Source organism: Hesperophylax consimilis, chromosome 24 (assembly GCF_061612785.1).
Source record: "Hesperophylax consimilis isolate HC1 chromosome 24, BYU_Hcon_1.0, whole genome shotgun sequence".
Lineage (NCBI taxonomy): Eukaryota > Metazoa > Arthropoda > Insecta > Trichoptera > Limnephilidae > Hesperophylax > Hesperophylax consimilis.
The window spans coordinates 28,246,463-28,268,944 of record NC_142859.1 but is presented as its reverse complement, the minus strand read 5'-3'; the positions used below and the strand labels follow the sequence as shown (position 1 = coordinate 28,268,944).

Sequence of the window (22,482 nt, the reverse complement as noted above, 5' to 3'; positions counted from 1 at the left end):
CGCTTAAGAACAAGAAGATGACTAAGTCCTCTAAATCTGATCTATCAATAAAATAAACAGCAGGGGTAAGCAGAGAGGACAATTCGGTCTTGGCACACATTCCTTGCCTTATTCACATTCATACATCGTCTCATACATACTCTTCCATTATTCTGACTCTTCACATGGCCTGACTCAAGTATCTGATTCACTTGATTGTGCCATGTCTTTCTTCGGGCGTTCCCGATTTCTTTTACCGTTCCCATTTGCGTCATATATTCTCCTTACATTCCTTTCTTCGTTCATTCGCTCTACATGCCCTAACCATTTAAACGTGCTCATTACGCTTACATCAACCTTGCATTCTTTGCGAATATACGAATTTCTCACAGATCATACATGGTTTTACCACACATACGCCTCAGGGCTTATCTCTAATCTCATTTCTACAACATTCAGAGCGTTAATAAAAGTGGAAGCAGTTTGGGGAGATCTTCATTAAACAGATAATGGGCAGTGATTTATGATAATGACCATAAAAGACTGCCCGTTGAACGTTCTACTTTTCAACGAGTTTAATCATGATGATTTTAATTCTATAACAATTTTTTGTTTAATTAACAATTTACACTAATATTTGTGGATTTAATTTAAACTACATTCTGTTTCAATCCACCAGGGGGTGGCTTAAAACAACCCTCCCGCTCTATTAGTACCAGGCTTGGGTGATGTTTGATTTGATTGTTATGTAATTAACGTCTAATTGCTGTTTGATCAACCCCTACCCCTCCCACCGCCCATTCCATCCCAATATGTAGTTCATCCACTACCGTGTACTCAAAACAAGGGAGAAATTGAATATAAGAGAAAAATATATTCAATTGTATGTATATGGAGTAACTTATCGATTTATTCTAAAATTGACATTAGAGTAGGATAGGTTGAATCTGAAATCGAATGTGAAGTCAAAATACAAACATTATTTAGATAATAATTAATAATCAATAAAATCGAATGGATTGTATATCCAAATAGATAGAGTTAAAATTGCTGTCGAAATGGACAAAGTAAAACTGAAAAAAATGTTCAAATGGATAAAATTCAATTGGATCAATTTTCGAATGGACAAAGTTCCAATGTATGATTGTCCGAATGGACAGAGTACCATTGGATGAATGTCTGAAGGGACAAAGAACCATTGGATGAATGTCTGAAGGGACAAAGTACCGTTGGATGAATGTCTGAAGGGACAAAGTTCCAATGTATGAATGTCCGAATGGACAGAGTACCATTGGATGAATGTCTGAAGGGACAAAGTACCATTGGATGAATGTCTGAAGAGACAAAGTACCATTGGATGAATGTCTGAAGGGACAAAGTACCATTGGATGAATGTCTGAAGGGACAAAGTACCATTGGATGAATGTCTGAAGGGACAAAGTACCGTTGGATGAAGGTCTGAATGGACAAAGTTCCAATGTATGAATTTCCGAATGGACAAAGTACCATTGGATGAATGTCTGAATAGACAAAGTTCCAATGGATGAATGTAAGAATTGACAAAGTTCCAATTGGTGAATGTCCAGATATGATGTACATACTTATCACATTTTCCCATAATTTATTAAAATTTTAATATTTTCAGCCCAAACACACAATAAAGAGGTACTTACAAAATCTTTTTGTACTTGATTTTTGAATGAATTAATTTGTTTAAACTTTTTTCACAGCGTGTTAACCCATTGGGTAAACACTGTAATTTAACCGTGTAAATTCAACAGCATATTCTTACTCAACATAAGAGGGGACTGGTATCACCTTCCACCTCAATAAATTGTGTATAGTGTGTATTTTATAAGAACACACGCTCTTTGTCCATCATCACAAGAAATCTTCCTCCATTCTAATTCACAGGCAACAATAATAATTAGTGCTAAACATCGTCATTATTGGATTTAATGACCAATTAGAAGCCGTTTCGGGTCGCGTCTTTTCACTTTGTTACGCTTAATTCTCTTCAAAGTTCTCTCCGCTCCTATTTAATTCCACTTTTCGTTTTCCATTCTTCTCAAAATATCCACTAAACGAATTTATCACGAGAGATTTGCAGGAAAAGCGCGGAAAAGTATGCTCCGTGGAAGATTTAAAATATTTTCTGTCCCTCGAATGATTTTTTTTTGCATATTTATTTTAAAATATTGGTCATTAAGAATATATCTGAACGCGTGTTCACGCAGGTGCCCTTATCCGAATAGATATAATGGACGAGATACGAAAATAATCATAACATATTCGTGCATAACTGATAGATTGTTTTTTATTTATTTGTTCATTTTCGGGAAATCGACAGTTTACATATAATCAGTTTGTACATAAGTATTATATAGTAAAATAAAATAAATTATGGATTTCCTGCTTGTGATTTTACCTCTACTGAGACAGCACAATATGGAATAAGTTATTTAAATTTGTAAGAAAGGAATATGAATTAAAAAATGTATACAAAACAAAACATTTATAGCCATGGAGAGTAGATATAAATCAAATCATAATAGAGATATAAACAATAGAGACATAACATTATTCACAAACCATCAGAGAAATATTATTTTATGAAATCATTCGTTATAGGCCTCTAGTCCCGTTTACAACGGGAAAACGAATTAAATTTAGCCAGATTTTTAATAAAATATCAATATTTCATAACAGTTAGTTAGTTCAAAGGTAGATTCAATTTTCAAATAATTATCTAGGTTATTAAATGATTTATTCATTTTTGTTGTGTTTAATTCGTAGAATTCAATTTCATTATTTTTTTAAATTTAATTGACGTCAAATTTAATTGAATAACTTTTAGGTTCTGCAAGTATTTTTTGTTATTGTTACAGCTGTTTAGGCTTTCAAGGCCATTTTCAAATTTAAAAAAATAAATTAATTATATAATAATATTAATGATTTTCCGAGACTCTATCTAGGTTACAAACCAATTATTTTGAACTTTGCGATCATTGAAAAAGATAGCTGCCTAAAATATTGGGAAAATTAGTTGCAAGACAAAAAAATTAATTCCGAATTTGAAATATGAAATCGACAAATTTGGCGTAGGTATAAAAATGAGGTCAATGGTCGAGTGGTTGACGACGTTGTCCCAATAAGACAGAGATCCTGAGTTTCTTTCCCAGTTGAGACCGTAAACCTTTTATTTTTCTGTGTCTTGTGTAGATATATAAGATTTAATACAATAATATTTTTTAATAATTATTTAAGTTAATTAAAATATAAGTTTTATTTAAAAAATTCAGAAAACCCCCTAGAGAGATTACTGATATAAAATATTGTAAATTTGTTAAGAATCTGGTCAAATTATTCGTTTTCCAGTTAAAAACAGAACCGTAGGCCTTTAACGAACGAATTGGCGGAGTTCCTAACAAAGAATCAGTTAAAAACGAATGTTTTATGAGGACAACGAACCACATGTTCATACAAATATTGGTATTGAAATTGACATATTGATATTTTCGCATTCCGTCATGATTACTAGGAAAAGAAAACGTATTCTAGATATATTCTAAATGACTAATATTTTATCATGAAATTGGCGAGTTTTTTTAGTGAGCGATAAAGTAACTGCCTATAATAAAATACATCGTTTTCCAATAAGAGGTGTTATTTTGATATTCAATCGTAAAAGATCAATGGTTTCGTTGCTTGTGTGGCACTTAGCGCCGTCTTGTTAAAAGCAAACGTTGTCCAAATCAATACCATTTAATTACGGCTATAAAAAATCATTAATCATCTCTCGATAGTGCAATCCATTCACCCTAACTGTTGCTCCAGCCTCATTTTCGAAAAAGTAAGGTCCAATGACTCCGCCGGACCATAAACCCCACCAAACAGTCACACGTTGAAAATGAAAAGGCTTTTCAACAATAATTATTGGGTTTTCCGAGCACCAGATGCGACAATTTTGCTTGTTGACGAAGCCACCGAGGTGGAAATGGGCCTCATCACTCAAGATGATTTGCATTTGATTCACTCAAGTGAATTTTAATAATTATAATGCGTTTTTGAAGCTTGTATCGTTCCATTTTTATTAATAGCGTAGTTTTTACTTGTCAAATGTCAAAAAAAAAAAACAGCTTTGAAAGTAACATCTACCGAAATAGCGGGCTATTCAAAATAACACTTCTTATTGGAAAACCCTGTATATTTAACAGAAAATTTATTTGCTTTTTCAAAATTTGAACTGATGTGTCGGGAATTCGTATTATTCCCATTTAGATAAAACAGGATTCGAAAATATTGGTTCCACTTTTTTACATCAAATAAATCCAATTTTTAACGCCAACACTCTAACGCCGAACGACGGGAAACTACTCAATCGAGTACCCGCTCACACAATATTATATATTATTCGTAGCATAATTTTATTATTAACATGAAAGATTTTCTTACAGGTATATAATGATTTAGTTTTTAAAATTCGTTTTAATTGCGTTCTATGAAAATTAACTGAAATCAAACAACATCAAAAAGTGTCTCAAAAATCCCACTTTTTCATGTTATTTAGTCTTATCGCAATGCATAGTGCGATTTAATAATGTAATTTTCATTTTAATTTAGAAAACGATTGGTTAGATTTTAAAGAGTTGAGAAGTGTCCAGTTCACGGGTACTCTCCCCTATTACTGCCATTCTCTATTTAAATAATGATGTTATTAATTTTCTCCCCTTTTTTCCATTTCCCAGTTACCCCCCTCCTCCTCCACTCCCGCCCGTCCCAACAATATAAGTCTTTAAAAATAATGTGCCCGAATAATCAGCCCATAACGAGAGCATAATAACTCGGAGAGGACAACACAAAAGCGAATAATAACAACAATTTTTCCGAGCAATTTGTTTTCCATTTTGCCCGGGCGTTATCGAGTTATTCTAATTCCCTTTAAAAAACGTTTCAATCACGAGTCTGTTCCATTGTTCATACAGCTTTTTGGGGGGAAGAAATAGGGCTGACAAATGACATTTATTTTTTGTTTAGTTTTTCTTTTTATATGGAACAATCAAGAGTCCTAACTTTTCCCTTGTCTGAGCCAGTGAGACTATTGCTTCCTCACTTGAGATATTATCAGAGGCTGCAGATCGTGGGGAAGTGTTGGAGATGGGGAAGAAAAAGATTCGAAAGTTATTAGCTATTCAGATTTGGTCAACATTACCTATACACAGGGGCCAATTTCAACTTTGGGGATGTTGTTTGAAGGTTTTTTCATTGAAAGTAAGGAGAGGAACAGCGGTGGGTAGGAATCTGGGGGTACTGTATCCAGGAGTGATGCACGTTTGAATTCATCCCTCCCACTGCGGTGCAAGGCGATGGGTCGAGAGAGGCCTGCTGGAGAGGTTAAAATATCTCCCTCGACCAATCTCTCCAAATGCGACTCGTCACACCAAGACCTAGACAATCCTCACCCCATGTACCCGGGCACCCCTGCTAAGTCACCAAACAAAGTGAACCCTTTGGGTTGACCTATGGTTAGCCATACCTTGACGAATGGTTCCCGGGTCGGCGGTACCCATACCCGCCTCCCAGTTAAAATAATGTTTCGATTAAGAACGGTGATCTCTCACAAGGGTGATACTGAGTATACAAATCACTCTGAAACGTGCCGCTAATACATCTTTAAATAATTTTTTGATGATAATAATAATATTAATTTATTAATTTCTTACACAATCACAAATTAGGGTTTAATGCATATAAGAAATTAGGTTAAATAATTTTTTTACAAAAGATTGTTTTCAAGTATTTATACATAAAAAAGAAATTTCAAGTAATTTGGAATTACCAAAAAAAATTTCAGGCAGTGGTGAAAGATCTCGTCAATGTGGAGAGACTCTTTCAAGAATCAGAAGAATTTCCCTTCTGAATCTCTCCTCACTGACGCCAAATATATCAATCTCGGAGGAGATTTGGTTCAGGAGCAATATACTTCTGAACCATTGGCAGGTTAGTTCTGCAGGCAGGAAGATAGAATAATCTATGATGACGTTGTCTAAGATAGTCATCTGGAACATAGAATGATATGACGTATTATGAAATAAATAAACTTGCGACCTCTTTAACCGCATGAGTCCCAACTGCCCTTGACTGTCTGAAGCTAGTGGCATTCTATTAAGGCTACACACCCGTTTAATGTCATTTCAAGCAACGTGACATCTAACACACGGAGGAAGGAAAAGATTCTATAGTACCTTTGGAAACAACAAGGTCCTATTTACCATGTGCATGAAACAGACATTAAGGTTAAAAGTTTGAATCACGAATTAAATGACATTTATTAAAAGGTAAAATTATGAAGAACATTATTGTAATTGAATTTTCTTTACGTTTAAGAAGATTCTAATCAAAAAGCAAGTGGCATTTAGCCCTTTAACAACTAAGGGCGCCTGCAAATTAGAGATTTTAGTTACACGGGAGAGACTTTGGTTGCGGCAACTATTTCTTAGTATAAATTTAAAAAATATCACTTATTTATGGGTAGTAAGTACATGGGGAAAAATGGTATTATGTATTACGTGTAAAATTTGAATTCGAAACAGTCTTCGAAGACTTATAATCAATCGCTCAGCCGCGGAGAAAGTTGCCGTTGCCGGCTGCGGCAACTAAAACGTCTTACTAAAAAGTCTCTCGTGTGCGCACTTTTAAGCAACTCCTTACAGTGTAAAGGAATTTTATGCGCACAACTAAAGTCCCTCGTCTGCGGGGCAGTTATTAAAAAAAGATGAAACCTTCTTCCATTTAAAATCAGCTATACACAGAACAACATGGTTCCATATGATTTAATTATTGAAGAAAGTATTAGCGATTCCTAAACGAAAATCTGACAAAGAAAAACCAAAAAATGATACGGTCACATCTAGGACTCAAACTCAGGACCCTTGCCTTGCCGGGGCACATTCCATATGATTATTTTTTTTGTTTATTCTTAAGCAATAATTTAAAGCAGAAAGCAATCAATCCTGTTAAAAGGTAAAATTATAACAAAGGAAAATAATGATAAGCAGCCCTATGGCCTCTCCAAAAGAATACACTGTTACTTCAATTTGTAATTTTTTAGTTGTTGGTGATTTGTCATGGGGGAATTACAAACAGGTCTGGCCAACCTATGTTCAAAACAACTGCATCAAAATTATCCAGAAAACGGTTTTTTTTATCGCTATTAGGTTTGTAGGAGTCTGGCTTCGTACGAAACAGACGAATTTTGCTGGTGATGAGTTGGCCTGGCTACCACATTAACGATTCCAATGGCTGGAGAAATTAGAAGAACGTCGAATACGCTGAATGTATTTATTGACATTAATGCTAAAAAGTCTTCTGTTTTACCTCCAGAAGCGAGGCTTAGAAAACAATCATTGACTCTGTTGGCATGAATGATATACTGAAATTTTGGATTTTAGAGCAGTTTGACGGTCTGAGGGGGTATTCAATGCAAAAATCCTAATAAAACCATATTTGCACAAAAGCCATCTGCTTTACGGTAAAACGCGAAGCTGGGATTCAGAAAACATTTTTAATTAATTTTTTTAATCGCACCAATTTATTTGTATTTATTTTTTGTTATTACTTTCATGTGCAAAGTTTGTACATACATGATGTATATAAAGTATAATATTGGTTTCAATTTAATTTTTTACGAAGTCCTCCTCATAGGTATGAAAACACTAGGCTTCGTATTAAGAACAACTAAAAACTTTAATTCTTTACAAGCCATTAAACTATTATACGTATCTCTAGTAAGAAGTCTAATTGAATATAACTCAGTAGTTTGGTCTCCATCTTATAAAATTCACATTAACAACATTGAGCGAATACAAAAAAAAATTCATGTTTTATAAATATTAAATTAAATATCCCTGCCGAAGACTTAAAATACAATTTCTTATTAAATACTCTAAAAATACATACATAAGAAGATAGACGTAAAATAAACGATTTAACGTTCTTATTCAAAATACTTAACTCTAAATTCGACTGTTGTAAACTCCTGCAACTTATAAACATACATACACCCACAGTAACAACACGACAAAATACAATATTCTACAGCAGCACACATAAGCGTAACTACATTGCCCACTCTCCGATACAACGACTTCACACCATGGGAAATCATTACTTGGTTGATGTTGACATATTCAATACCAACTTGGCAAGTTTTGTGGATCATTTAAAACATTTATTTCAACAATACTCCTAAACACATCATGTAAACCAACAAATAGCTGTAATTTTCTGTTTTTGTTTCTTGTGTTTGTATGCCTTGTTGCATACCTTTTATCAAGTGTAATTTTATTCTTATTTTTTATGTTTCAAAGTATCTGTCGAATTAAAATTATACTACCAACCATGTAAAAGCCCTCTGGGCGTTAAATAAATAGGGTTTCCTGTTCTGAGGTTTCCTGGCCTGTTGTTTTTAAACTTTTGTATTTAGTTTAAAGCTGTCTTAAAATCGTTTTCATAATGTTTGTAGGTTGATAATCACTTTGTTCTATTTTTACTTTTGTTTTAAATATATTTCCGTTATTTTTTTGTTTTATTTGGTGGAGCGTTGTATAAGTTCGTAGCATATAATTTAATATTTCTATGTCCAAATATGTCTCCAAACTGGAAGTAACCAGTTTAATATTATTTTTATTATTGGATTGATATTTTGGATTTGGGCTCATTTTAAACTCAATAAAAAAAATCAGAAAGAAATATTTTCGACAAATCATTACTAATTCTTATCAATATTATTTATTTTATTTTATTTATTCATTTTCGGGAAATTGACAGTTTTTATTTAATCAATTTGTACATAAGTATTATATAGTAAAATAAAACCAATTATGGATTTCCTCCTTGTGACTTTAACTGAGACAGCATAATATGGAATAAGTTATTTAAATTTGTGAGAAAGGAATATTTATAAAATTTATATAAAACAAAATTATATAAAACGAAAAATTTACGAAACAATACATTTATAGCCATGGAGGTTGTAGATATAAATCAAATCATAATAGAGATATAAACAATAGAGACATAAACATTATTCACAAACCATCAGAGAAATATTCTTTTATGGACCTCTTGTATTTGGTAAGTTCGCAACTGAAAATATCAACCTTAGATAATACGCTATTGTAATTACTGGAGCAAAATAATACTCTTGGGGTCGGGTGCTTTGAAAATTGATGCTTTTTGAGTTTTTAATTAACTGAAAAAATGTAGTGGATTTAAAATAAACCCGAAATCAATAAATTCTACGAGTTTTTAATACGCTTTGGAACCATGACTGCCGACTGGGCAAATTAGCAAAACTTTTGCATTATAGCAAAATAAGTTTATAAGTGGCGGTCGGTGCGATCAACGAGCGACCAAATAAAGTCGGAATCTTAACGACGTAAGTGAAGAAGGCGTCTATAAAGATATGCGACGCGCCGCCCCTGTGTCTTGGACGGACTTATGGCCGATTTTGCCGAAACGCGCCTAGAAATTATATCTTTCCCTGAGGTTTATTTTGATGAATTCTTATAGACGTATTACTAAAATCGCAGATTTTTCTAAATGAATACCTAGAGAAGTTACTAATTCATCATCTAGATAAATAATATCTGGTGCTTACCGCTAATTTTATAGTTGAAAATCGCTTACGTAAAATATTTTAATAGCTAGGTTCTGTTTTATCAATCTTAAATATAAATAAATTACATCCGTGGAGATCGGTCTAAAAAAACGGTATTATCATTACGATTCAATCGGAATTAATTAAAATGCGGGCTTCGAACAAACCCCCGTTATGAGAGTCTTGTGTCTTAAATTTTGTTTGATAATAGAACTACAATTGGAGGCGCTACTGCGTACAATATCTCGTCAAAACTTGTCCCACTATTATGTATACCGGAATCGCAAGTTTGAGGTCAGTTGGAGGTAAAAAAGTGCAGTCTATTTTTCGCTCTGCAATTGCCCAAAGGTTTTTAATAACAAAATACCTTCTTGTAACATTGTTTAGTCACTTTTCAGGATCTTTGTATTCTCTATCGGTGCTTCATTGTCTCTGCAAAAAAGTGCTTTACGGTTATTTATTTTCTAAATCTAATAATGCTGAACGATGACAAAAATCTGATTTGAGAGGGACGATGAGAAAGGTAAAATTTAATAAAAAATGTTGTTGTCATACAAAGGTTTTGCGGAGAAAATGTACTTGGTAATATCACCATAATATTTGTGTCATTTTTACAAGTCAAAAAAATTGTAGGTGATTACTGAGGGAAATGAAATCACTACTTTAACAAGTAGTTGCAAAAATATAATCTTGCTTAGGGTTCGTGATAAAAAAATTTAAAACCATAAAATAAAAAAGAAAGAAGTGCCTTGTCTTTAATTTCTAATGCAAAGCTGTGTGTTATGAAATTTAAATGGGATAGAGATTTACGATGTCGGGCTAGTGTAAGTGAGACGGAGCGAGGGCAGTTAGTCGAAATGTAACATTTTTTTCTGTTCAAATTTGTATGGAAAACACTTTTTCTTCTGCATTCCATGTTTAACATAATGGGCGCTGTTTGGCCTCCCTTGACGATGCAGCGCCTCACAAATTTTCGCAGAGCAAAGGGTGCATGGGTTTGCTGTCTTGATACGACAAAGTAGGCGGGAAGAGTCAGCGCTATCGGAGATCGGAAAACACTTTTGTCCAAGCTGTCTCCCAGTGGCAGGGCTGGTCCCTACATAGAAGCCACCGTAATATAAGTGCCAAATATTTTTTATTTAATTTTATTTTCAAGTTAATATTACGTATATTATTTACATGTAAGCATTTATATGGCAAACAGAGTATTGCACTCACCATTCTGTTCAGCGGATATAAACAAAAATTATTATTATTATAACTTACATTAAAATTCCAAAACTCGGGATGGTTCGCTTGCGTTTTCGGTTTTTTTTATTCGTGTCTTGTAACTAAACATAGCTAAAACCATTTCAAAATACGCTTAAATTCAATCCTGTTATCTCCCTCGTCTGTGCAATATTTCAATCTGTGTTTGAAATAACAAATTTATTATAAAATAAACTAGTATGTTTAGTATGGTTCGGTTAGGACTTCAAAATGGCGGTTTGTTTCACGGAATTTTAATAATTCATAAAATTTCACAGTTAAAATTCAAGGTCGATTATTATTTGCTTCACAGTAGTCCTCCGACTAGAAACCTGAAGGTCGCGGGTTCAAATTCCGGCTTGCGCAAGTAAAATTTGTTTTATTAATTTGTGTTATTTCAAAATTTATTCATTTTAAATAATATATAGGATGCTTGCTGCACGTTCCAGAGTTGAAGATACTCTTAGTATCGCCCCTGTGTAAGACAAACATTCAGAATTAAAACGATGCTTGAAATGGCTTTAGTCGTGTTTGCTGACCAGATCTGAATAGCCGGAGATCGGATAAATTATCACAATGACAATTCATCACATCTTTAAAAAAATACATAAAGTCATGGAAAGTGATGAAACAATAACTTTATTAACTGGTTTAAGTAGGTTAGGTTAGGTTTGGTTTAAAAAAAATTTCATCGTTTCTAATGACTTTATATCACTTTTTAAAGGTGTGTTGAATTGTCACTGTGTTGAGATATCATGGAACCGAATAGCAAGGTACTTCCCACCTTCCTCTCTCTATCTCCTTCCCCTCCCCGCTATCTTCAGCTTCACAACAAACCCCAATTGGGGATGGCATAGTCTTATTGGTTTCAGAGGGTTGGGAGAAGTTGGGACTCTTGAATAGGACTTTGACAGAATTCTAACTTTGAAATTTAATGAATTGTTTAAATTCTGAAACAACCTGTTCTTAGTAGGAAACTTCTTAAAACAAAACATCTTTATTGGGTCTTTAATAATCCTCATTATATATTTCAATTTAAAATGGCAATTATTCATTCTAACTTTTCCATTCCGTTATAAATTGTTGTATCAAATTGATTGTAATAGCTTTTATCAAGATTTTTATTAAGATCTCACTTATTTTTTTTATTGACATTAATACGGGGATGAGGCGCCATCTGGAGACGCCTTTTGCAATTAATTTCATTAGGTGTTCCATTTTTGAAGCCCGGTGGACAAAATTTAATTTTAAAAGTCATTTGTTACTCCATAAATGGAAAGGACTTCTGCGCCGATGGATTTAAAAAAAGTTACAAGTTATTATATATATTTACTCAAAATTAAAACTGATCTTTTTCTCCAAAAAAAATATGTATTTCCATTTTTATAAAACACCGTTTGTTTTGTGTTTTTCAATTACCCAAGGTGAAAAATAATTGAGTTTCATAAAATATGGTTAGTTTTTTTTAAATTACTGAGTAGCTAAGTAAGTTGACTAGTAGCTACCTACCCGAAAATTGAAATGATTTTTTTTATGTGACATTTCAATATTTGAGTGGGTACAAAATAATAATATTATAAAAATAAATGTTTCATTATTTAACTTTTTTTTAACAAATATAGATAATGATATCCTCACTGGGATCTCCCGTGTTGAGGATTTAATATGCATATTTTAAAATTTCGGTAGTATGGATAATTTGAAGTAATTATTAATATGTAAACTATTTAGTGTTTTTTTTAATAATTATAAATGGCATTTTTGGTGCTGTTTCATTGATTTTGGTTTCAACTTGTATTTGGTGTCAGAATATTTTCTATTTCCGATCTCCCTATGTTGTGTATTAATATTAATATTAATAGAAATTTTTTAAAAATTAGATTTTTAAACTCCCATACTAGGCTCATGTCCGTATTATGGTAGTCGTATATGATTTATTTAAGAATAACAAAATAATGTTTTTGTAGAACAAATAGTAAAACATAATGAAAATGACAAGTTACGGTAAAACGAAAATTTTAAAAATTCATATTACTATTTAAACCGTATTTGAAATATAAATAAAGATTAAATTGATTGATAAACAGATATTTTAAAGAAAATAGACTTAAAAATCAAAATACTAAAAGTAAGATTAAAATAAGGCAAAATTTTACCAGGTTAATCATGGTACCTACATACTTATCTAGAATTTGAGATTTAAATGTTATAATATTGTTTTAAGTTTTGCATGAGAGTGGGATTTTATTGTAAAGTTTAGTACCATAGTGTAGAAAGCATTTTTGCCCAAATTTTGTATTGTAGTTGCTTATTGGATATGTTTTTGAGCCTGAGATAGTGTTTCTAATATACTTGTTAACTTTTATATTTTGTGTTTTGTATTGATTAATGTAAAGGAGGATTATTGTAGAATTAAGTTTCAGCACAACGGCTATGATGTGATGCTTGTCTACTGACCACAGTTTAGGAGGAACCTACAAGCTAAAAATGTACATATTCTTGGTATACCTTATATTGTAGGTAATAGGCATTACAATCGCTTGACAAACGGAGTATAGAAACGTTCGATTTCAAGCACAAAACTTGTTTTTATTTATTTTGTAAATAATTTTATAAGAAAGCAAAAAAGTTAATCAAGTGAAACTGTCACAGATAATCTTAGCTACAATTTTTTTAAAGTTGTTTCCTTTATGCGTTCATACATTTCTATTGAAAAAAAATTTTTTTTAGTAGTTTACATTTATATTTTTTATTGAGTAATTTATTTTTTATTTGCATTCTACTCAAGTGAAACGATAGGAAAACCTTCAGTTTATCTAAATCATATTTTTTGGTATTCATAATGTACACTGATTTGTTATAAAGATTAATCAAAATAGTGATTTAGAGAATCATCGGCCATGCAAATGAAAAAAATTGAAAAGAGCATTTCCAATGTAATGGGAATTACTAATGATTTTTCAACACCACTATCTAAAAATTATAGCATTGTATATTTCGGTTGCATCATGTAACGTAAGTTTTTATCTGAAAATATTTCGGCGCACACTTCCGCGAACACCATTACGTGTGATTACGTTTGCTTGGGAAAAATAAAATGGCGTTAGACAGCCCCCACTCCTCTCCAGTAATCTTCTCCCCCCCGTTCCCATTTCGCCTCTCTCTCCCCCACCTGATCCGTTGTTAACAGACAATCTAGAGAGCGAACACTTTAAAAAACTAAAACACGTTTACTCTATTATATTGTGTAATAAAAATATAATAATGCTGTTGGTGCGAGGTGCAGTTAACGCACAATGAAAAGATGATCTATCAAATATTTTTTTCTTTAAATAAGATTTATATGTCCAAAATTTGTATAGGTAATAAGTATTTTTCTTCACCGGAACCATGCCAAGATGTACAATATACCTGAATCATTTTATTTAATTTACTAGCGCACACTCATGAAAAATCATAGTTGATAATTGTATTTGTAGGATTCGAGAAGCTGAAAGTAAACATAAAAAAAAATTACCTTAAGTTAATGCCTTCCAAAATAAGAAATTTACTATTTTTTTTTATTTATTATGTGTTTAATTCTTGCAGAACTTAATAATTATGGAATCGGAATACTTGCAGCACTAACAATTACCTACATTATTAAATTTTAAAAAAATACTTTTCACGTCTTAGTAAACTTGAAAAATTATGACATCTGTCAAACATTTAAACAAAAAGATACACTTTTTGCAACTACATTATCGCTTGTCAGATATGAATTATACTTTTCGGTTCCAATTTAAAAAATTAAAATTTCATTGAACTTGAATAATTTAACGCTAACACCCCAAACATAAGTGAAAAAGTGGAATAAAGTTTTTCACAAATTAACGAAAGCAAAAATGAAATTCAAATACAGGTGTATTTAAATATATATTTTGTAAGGTAATACATGAAAAATACTTAGGTACATTAATATTTAAAAGCATTTTAAAATATTAAAAAAAATTTTGAGTGTCATTGAAATGAACAAAAGATGGTGTCGGCAAAATCACACGAATAATGAACCACATTCAACTAACATGCAAAAGAAAAAATATAGAGCAAAAATGGCGCCAAACATGCTAGGCTTATATATAAAGACTTCGAAGACCGCATTGTTGTCAGAAAGTTTACTTTCCAAATATAGAATAGTACAATATTAACAAGGGGCTTTAAAATAAACATCAGCTAAACCGAGGATTTAGTGCTAAACCTTCTAAAGCAATAATGCCGAACGTACCATTGTATGTACATAAAGATCCTTGAAGCGTCAGAATGAGATGACTCTTTCTGAGTAATAGTTTTTATCCTTTCTCTGCACTTATTGAATAACTTTTCTCTATTTTCTATAAACATATAATGCATGTATTTTGTACACGGAGAAAACTTACTGACATGACACACTGTTAATTTGTTCAAAATCTTTTCAAATTGTTCGCTTTCCTGTGAAAAACGGGACTGCAGGCCTTTAACGAATGAACTTTCAGAGTTCCTAAGAAAGTACCAGTCAAAATACAATATTCTACAGCAGCACACATAAGCGTAACTACATTGCCCACTCTCCGATACAACGACTTCACACCATGGGAAATCATTACTTGGGTGATGTTGACATATTCAATACCAACTTGACAAGTTTTGTGGATCATTTAAAACATTTATTTCAACAATACTCCTAAACACATCATGTAAACCTACAAATAGCTGTAGTTTTCTGTTTTTGTTTCTTGTATTTGTATGACTTGTTGCATAGCTTTTATCAAATGTAATTTTATTCTTATTTTTTATGTTTCAAAGTATCTATCAAATTAAAATTATACTACCAACCATGTAAAGGCCCTCTGGGCGTTAAATAAACAAAAGCTAATGGTTTTATGAGGACGGCGGAAAATGTGTTCATACAAATTTTGATATACTGATATTGTCGCATTCCGTCATGATATTTACTAGCAAAAGAACACGTGTTCTCAACAGATTCTGAACGGTTAATATTTTATCAGGAAATCGGCATGCTATTACTTTTTTAATAGGATCGTAATCGTATATAAACCTTCCGGAAGAAATTCTCTAAATGTCAGTGAATCAGCAAAATCCGTTAGGTAGTTAATAAGAACCAAGCGGAGAAACAGACTTGTTTTAAACTATTTAGATTAGTTATAAGGAGATACAGACGCGGAGAGTGAATTTGTTTTACACTATTTAGATTAATTATAAGTAGATAGTTTTCTAAATAGAATAAAGCAAAGTCGTTGTCCACTAATATCTGTTTGTGTGCTTAGTTCTTCTAAACAACGTAACTGATTTTTAAAGAGTTTTCACTATCATTTATTAATTTTTTTCCGGAAGGTTTATGTATATATAATACATATATAGAAAGTTGAGAAAAATGGAGCAACGCTGGGTAGACGTCAGCTAGTTAAGAAATAAAGCTTCATTGGTTTTGATAATAGAAGCTAATAAACTAGAAACATTTCAGTTACAAAACCAGTTACAGGTCACTCAATGTAAATTCAAGTAAGACTGATGATTATTGGAAAAGAAAATCTGTTTTTTTTTGTCTCAGCAATAACTCTTGAAGTGATATATCTGGATTAGCAATGTAACGAACCCATTTTTGGCATACATGCATGCAATGCCAAAAATATACATTATAATTGGTTTTATCGGTATGTGATGTTAGCAACCAACAAATTTTTATAATAATAACCAAATATAAATTACATTTTTAATTGTTCTTGTCGGCAGGTTTCGTTTCGACGTTTATTGTTATGTGCCTATATTATTTTATTACTTTATTTTGTATAACTGTGACTTTAGCGCAACTGCCGAAATGAACCCAAATTACCTCATGATATTTCTGTGTTAACTTTTATTTTATTTATACTTGTGCAGAACCGTGAACAATCGCGGAATATTATAATTCCAATTTTAAAGGAGACAATTAAAATAATTTTCTGTCAACATGTTATATCCATTAATGTACACAATCAGTTCCAATTTTGAAAATGGCCCTTAAAATCAAAGCAAATACGAGTTCTAGAGTTCATTGAACCAGTGTTAACAAACACAACCGAAATTATTATTTTTGATGACGATATGCAAAGTTATGAATAAAATTATGATTTTGAGCGGATTGAGTGCTAAATTCAATTATTTTTTAGAAGTCCCAACTGCTCCCAACTGTTTGGAGGCAGTGAGAATATAGCATACCCAATTGAGGTATATTGTGAGGCTGAAGGTAGTGGGAAGGGGAAGAAGATGGGGAAGAGCTAGATGGGGAAGTAACTGGCTATTCAGATCTGGTCAATCTTTCAATTCTCAATGGTGATCTTACACCAAGGCGATACTGAAAGTATCTTCTACTCTGGAACGTGCTGCAAGTATATAATATATAATTTAAATTAATAAATTGTGAAATAACAAAATTTTGATTACCTGGGTGACTTTTAGGTGTATTAAAGTGTATTAGAGTACTAATATTAAAAACAGTGGCACTTTTGTTGTAATGCGTGCGGCGCACGGCCAAACTGAAATTTCACGAAAAACCTTCAAACGAAAAATCGAATTTTCGATCGAATCAAAAAAAAAAAATCTTTTTCAGCTACACCAACATCAATAATGCCATTTTTTGTCATAGTAGTACACCCAAAAGTCACAAGCCGCTACTGGATTTGAACCCGCGACCTCCGGCTTGCTAGTCGAGAGCCTTTCCCATCGACCAAGGAGGCCGTCTGAAGAATTCATTTCCATCTAATCTTGTACCATTATTGCCGTCGTGAAAAGATCGGTAATAATTAAACCAAAAATACCATCTACAAAAATGTATGTGAGAAACAAACTCGACGACAAATTCAAGTAACAATACGCGAACAAATCATTGGACTTTTACTGTGTAGGCTTGAAAACACGCCTGATTCTACAAGTGAACCAAACTCTTTACTAAGAAGATTATCTCTTTCAGATGGATACTTCAATATGTTCTATTGAAGGTGTAACACTAGATACAAAATCAGAAATTAAATTTTCTTTTTACACCCAATTTCTGAACATAAATATCTTGTTTCGACAGAATGTAAAAATTTAACCCGTAAAAACAAAGCTTGTCAACTTTTAGACATCTTTTTTATTAAAGTAAATAAATACAAAATCTTTTATCCCTTTGAATTAAACTGGCATGTTTAAAGACACGGCTCGTTTGAGAACCACTCTACTCAAATTCGATATAGATAAACTACCATTGGTGTTATTTAACGACATAATTGAAAACCTAACATAGGCCAAGCCAGTTAATGTAGTTCGGGTTGTTTGAATCGCAAATAATTATCTATAAAACGGTTCTGATCTTAGATAAACCTTTCTATTGTTGGGGAAATAATTGTCATAAAGGACCTATTGTTGATCGCAAATACCCCTTAATAGTTCCCTTTTTAACCGTCAGATTGTTATTTGGCGCATGAACAAATTTAATAAGAACTTAAGTGATAAAAATCGTTTACGGATTGTTAATATGGGAACGGCAATAGTATTAGTAAATACTTTTACATTAAGTATATTTTACCTTTAGTTCTAATCTACCTAAAATGTGTTACCTTCCTTGAAATTTGTTTGTCGTTAGTTAACAATGCTTTAATCAAAGCATGTTTTTTTTATTTACAGATTTATGTATCTACATATTTGTGATTTAAGATTTTCACGGCCAAAAGAATTTTTGTTATTTGTTTTTGGGTTGTTATGCCGTGTTGCGCTAACTCTTTCTTTAGCCAACGTTTCGGACAGCATTGCAGTGTCCATCATCAGATAACACATCTGCCCTGTGTATTAAAATTCATAAAAAATGTGGAAAATAAACATTGCTATGCGTATTTTTTCTACCATCGTTTGATATGTCAATAATTTCAATTGTAATATATTAAAACCACGACTATTATCATTATTATATCAATTATTCACTATTTTTATTTATTATTAGCTGTAAACCGCCACGCATTTCTGTGGCTCAGTTTGTCTGTGTCTACAGAGAAATAACAGCGCGTCTTGTTTTTACGTCCTAGAATTGGTGCTGTTTAAAAAAAAAACAAGTTTTACCTGTCACGGGTAACATGTATATAATGAAGGTATATATAAATACACGCGTATTCGAATGCAACTTTGTTTCTAAATTCAAAATCAATAAATGTAGAACTTTCAGAGATGTAAGATTTTAACAAACGAACATTTACATTATTATTTATACAGATTGTACATATGATATACGCACAATGTAAAATAATATGTAAAAATAACATGTACATTGTACATTGTACAATGATTTATTTATTTGTATATGGAATGTACAAAAACGAAAATTTAAAAAATAGGGACAAGGTGTTTTAAATTTTTAGAGAAAATAATTAATACCGAAGATACAATCAGGCGCTCGTAAAAAAAATTCAGAACGACCGAGCTGACAGTTTCAGTTTCATGATTACAACATCTAAACAGATTTTTGCTTAATGTTAAGATTGAAACTAGTCACTAGCCAATAGAGTTAAAAGCAATGAATAAGGAACTTGAGTGAAAAATGTTAAGACAATAAAAAATATGCACATCTGCCCTGATGATAGACACTGTAATGATGTCTGAAATGTTGGCTAAAGAAGGAGGTAACGCAACACGGCATAATACCTCAAAATAAATCACTAAAATAAAAAAATATAAAACAATTATTTTTATAAGCAATAATTATTAGCCTAAAACACTCATCCACATTGAAAAATCTCCTGATAAAAGATACATGTCCCGTTGGCGTCATGTATCTTTTATTAGGAGATTTTTCAATGTGGATGAGTGTTTCAGGCTATTAATTATTGTTTATAAAAATAATTGTTACCCTTTGTGCTATGCATAAAAAATCTTATCTTAAACATTAGTTTACCAAAAAATAATAAATAAAAAAAAATATGTTCAAATAGATCAACAAACACTGACTCCGAATATATAAGTTTTATTATTAATGTTAATACACGTCGATTTTATAAATGGTCATTTAAAAACGATTAAAACTGTAATATCGACCTAAACGCCCTGTGATTGGTCGATGAGATCTGATGCGTATAAATTTGTAAAAATTATTTCAATTCATGTTTTTTTCGAAAATCTTTTAAAATATTTGAATTAGATTTTTTGATTTCATACTGAACCGAATGGGATTGAACTTTGATTGATTGAACTATTATTAATCAACAAAATTGAGGTTCATACAACGTCACGCATTACACCCCAGATTTCAATTCTTTTAGCGGGCATTGAAAAAGCAAACTTTGAAAATTATTTGATCAATGAAATTGACATTAGTATAAAAAAACTGTTAATTAAGACTGAAATCCATATTCAAAACCAATGTAACTAAGCCTATGTAACTAACCTATGAAACATATAGAGAAAAGTTTAGACAGATTGTAGCCCACACAATTTTAAGAAATACATAATAATACTCATTTATTTTTTACCCTTTAAGAGCCACGTCTAAGTGTTCAAGATCAGATAAGCATTGTAACATCTCAGTGAAGGGTTAAAACGTGCGGTACAGGCCTAACAATAAGAGTACAATGCAGCATCCCCTAATCTGTACGGACTACGGCTTCAAGTGACGGTTGAATGGGTCGCACAATGGAGGGGCACAACGAATAATAGTCAAATGTTGGCAATTAGACAGGATTAGGGATTAGAAAAAACATGTTTGTTTTGTCACAGTATTTCAATGTTTCAGTTATTGAATGTTGCAGTTTGAAGGAGAAATAAATATATTATTAAACGTGTTGTCATTTTAGCCATTAATACTTTGACCGAATTTTCTATCTTTTAAATGCATTTTAACAAAGGTTAATTTTTTTAAATTACTGAACCACAATTTTTGTGAAAACCATTTAAAAGAAAACATATGACCTAATTACCTGAACAGATATTTAAAAATGAATTTATGAATTAAAATTTTTTTTTTCGAAATCACACGATCTTACATATTTTTACTAATATCTATAATTTTATTAAGACTTCCTATACAATTTGAGAGACGGGTTTTGCACCATCGCCTTGTGAGCCACTCATTTGATAACCAACAACTCTGCCATAGGTCACCCCAAGTGGTTCGCTAAGTTTGGTGATTTAGCAGTGATGCTCGTGTTCATTGGTGGAGGTGTATTCAGGATGCGTCTGCCCACCGAGAGGCTGGTTTTGGGAGACCCTTTGGCCTCCACAATGTCACGTCTGAGGAGCATGGACCCTTGTCAATCAGGGCTATGATGGGGCTAAGGCAAGGAGGCAGAATGTGTAAAATCATTGAAGAACTTTGATCATGTTGTCATGTCTGAAGGTGTTTGGAGAGTCCGCCAGCGGTGAGCAGGACGACAGGTCTTCGCGAAATCCGTTTGAGTTAGCTCCGGGTAGAGATTCGTGGGGTGGAGTGCGCGAAGCCATCCTCAATTAATCAGCATGCATTGAACGTTTGACCGGACAGTGATGATTCATCTTTGTGTCACCCCGACAGCATGCTTGGTAATCCAGTGAAGTCTCCAAGGCATTATTACTCTTCAAAACCACTCACAAATAAAACCATTTTTTAATCCAAATAACTGAATGTATATTTTAATCTCACCAAACAACAACACTCGAACAAAGAACAGACCGATCTCTCGCAAGAGTCAAAACGTCTGTTTTATGTTTTGTTAATTTACACGAAAAGTCTCCGAAGGATCGGTTCATGGTATCCGCGTGCTCTTTTCCATTATATTTTTATTGCTCTGGCAATCCAAACTTGCACAATTCTTTAACGTTACAACAACTGTCACTCGACCCATCGAGTTGCGCCGCAGTTGAATATGTTTATATGTCCGTCACTCCTGGACACACTGATCCCTAGATTCCTACCGACCCACATACCTTTAACCTTCCCAGAACTTCCTTTCCTTAAAAACAGACCCTCCACACAGCATCCCAAAAAAGACATTGCCCTCAGTGAAAATATTTTCCTCAGTTTTATCCCGAGATTGGTGAAATTTTGCACACTTGACCCACAAAACAAGTGGAAGGTGACTGTTTCTAAAAATTTCTAAAAACCATCCCATCCCCTTTTCCCGCCCCTTAAAACATAACGTTGAAACTTTTTATGAAATTTTGCACAATTGATGTTCAATTAAGAAGAAAATTACTCTCTACTGATTTAGAAAAACTGTGCGTAGCCCGGACAACGCCGGGGACCTAAGTTAGACTTAGAAATAAATAAAAATAAAAAATTATAATTATGCACGTTTTGACTGCTGAGAAAATAATTGTTCATATTTCTGAGTGCTTGGTAAAACTGTAATTTCTGGTACTAAACAACTTTTTTATTTTAACAATTTATTGAATTATTAACTATTTTAGTCCTTCTTTTTGGCCACGTTTGAACATCATTCATTTGAAGAAATTAGCATTTTTCAATATTCCTACAACAATTACTATAACAATAACCATTTTGTCATGACAGGTGTTCGAAAAAACCTCAAACGCAACGATGCATCTATTCAGCAATAATTGTATTCATTCGAAGCGAA

The 22,482-nt window shown here is 32.4% G+C and overlaps 1 protein-coding gene across 1 annotated transcript in view; it reads right to left on the bottom strand.

The window, feature by feature from the left end:
- Window positions 1–21,367, bottom strand: part of LOC149412157 (uncharacterized) — a 160,769-nt gene extending 139,402 nt beyond the window's left edge. Inside the window, exons 1-2 of the mRNA XM_089646319.1 lie at window positions 21,239–21,367; window positions 5,912–6,038 (exon numbers count right to left, since the gene is read on the bottom strand). Of these exons, the coding sequence (XP_089502445.1) occupies window positions 5,912–6,038; window positions 21,239–21,367 (256 nt within the window). The remainder of the gene's footprint in view (window positions 1–5,911; window positions 6,039–21,238) is intronic.
- Window positions 21,368–22,482: the final 1,115 nt, after the last annotated feature.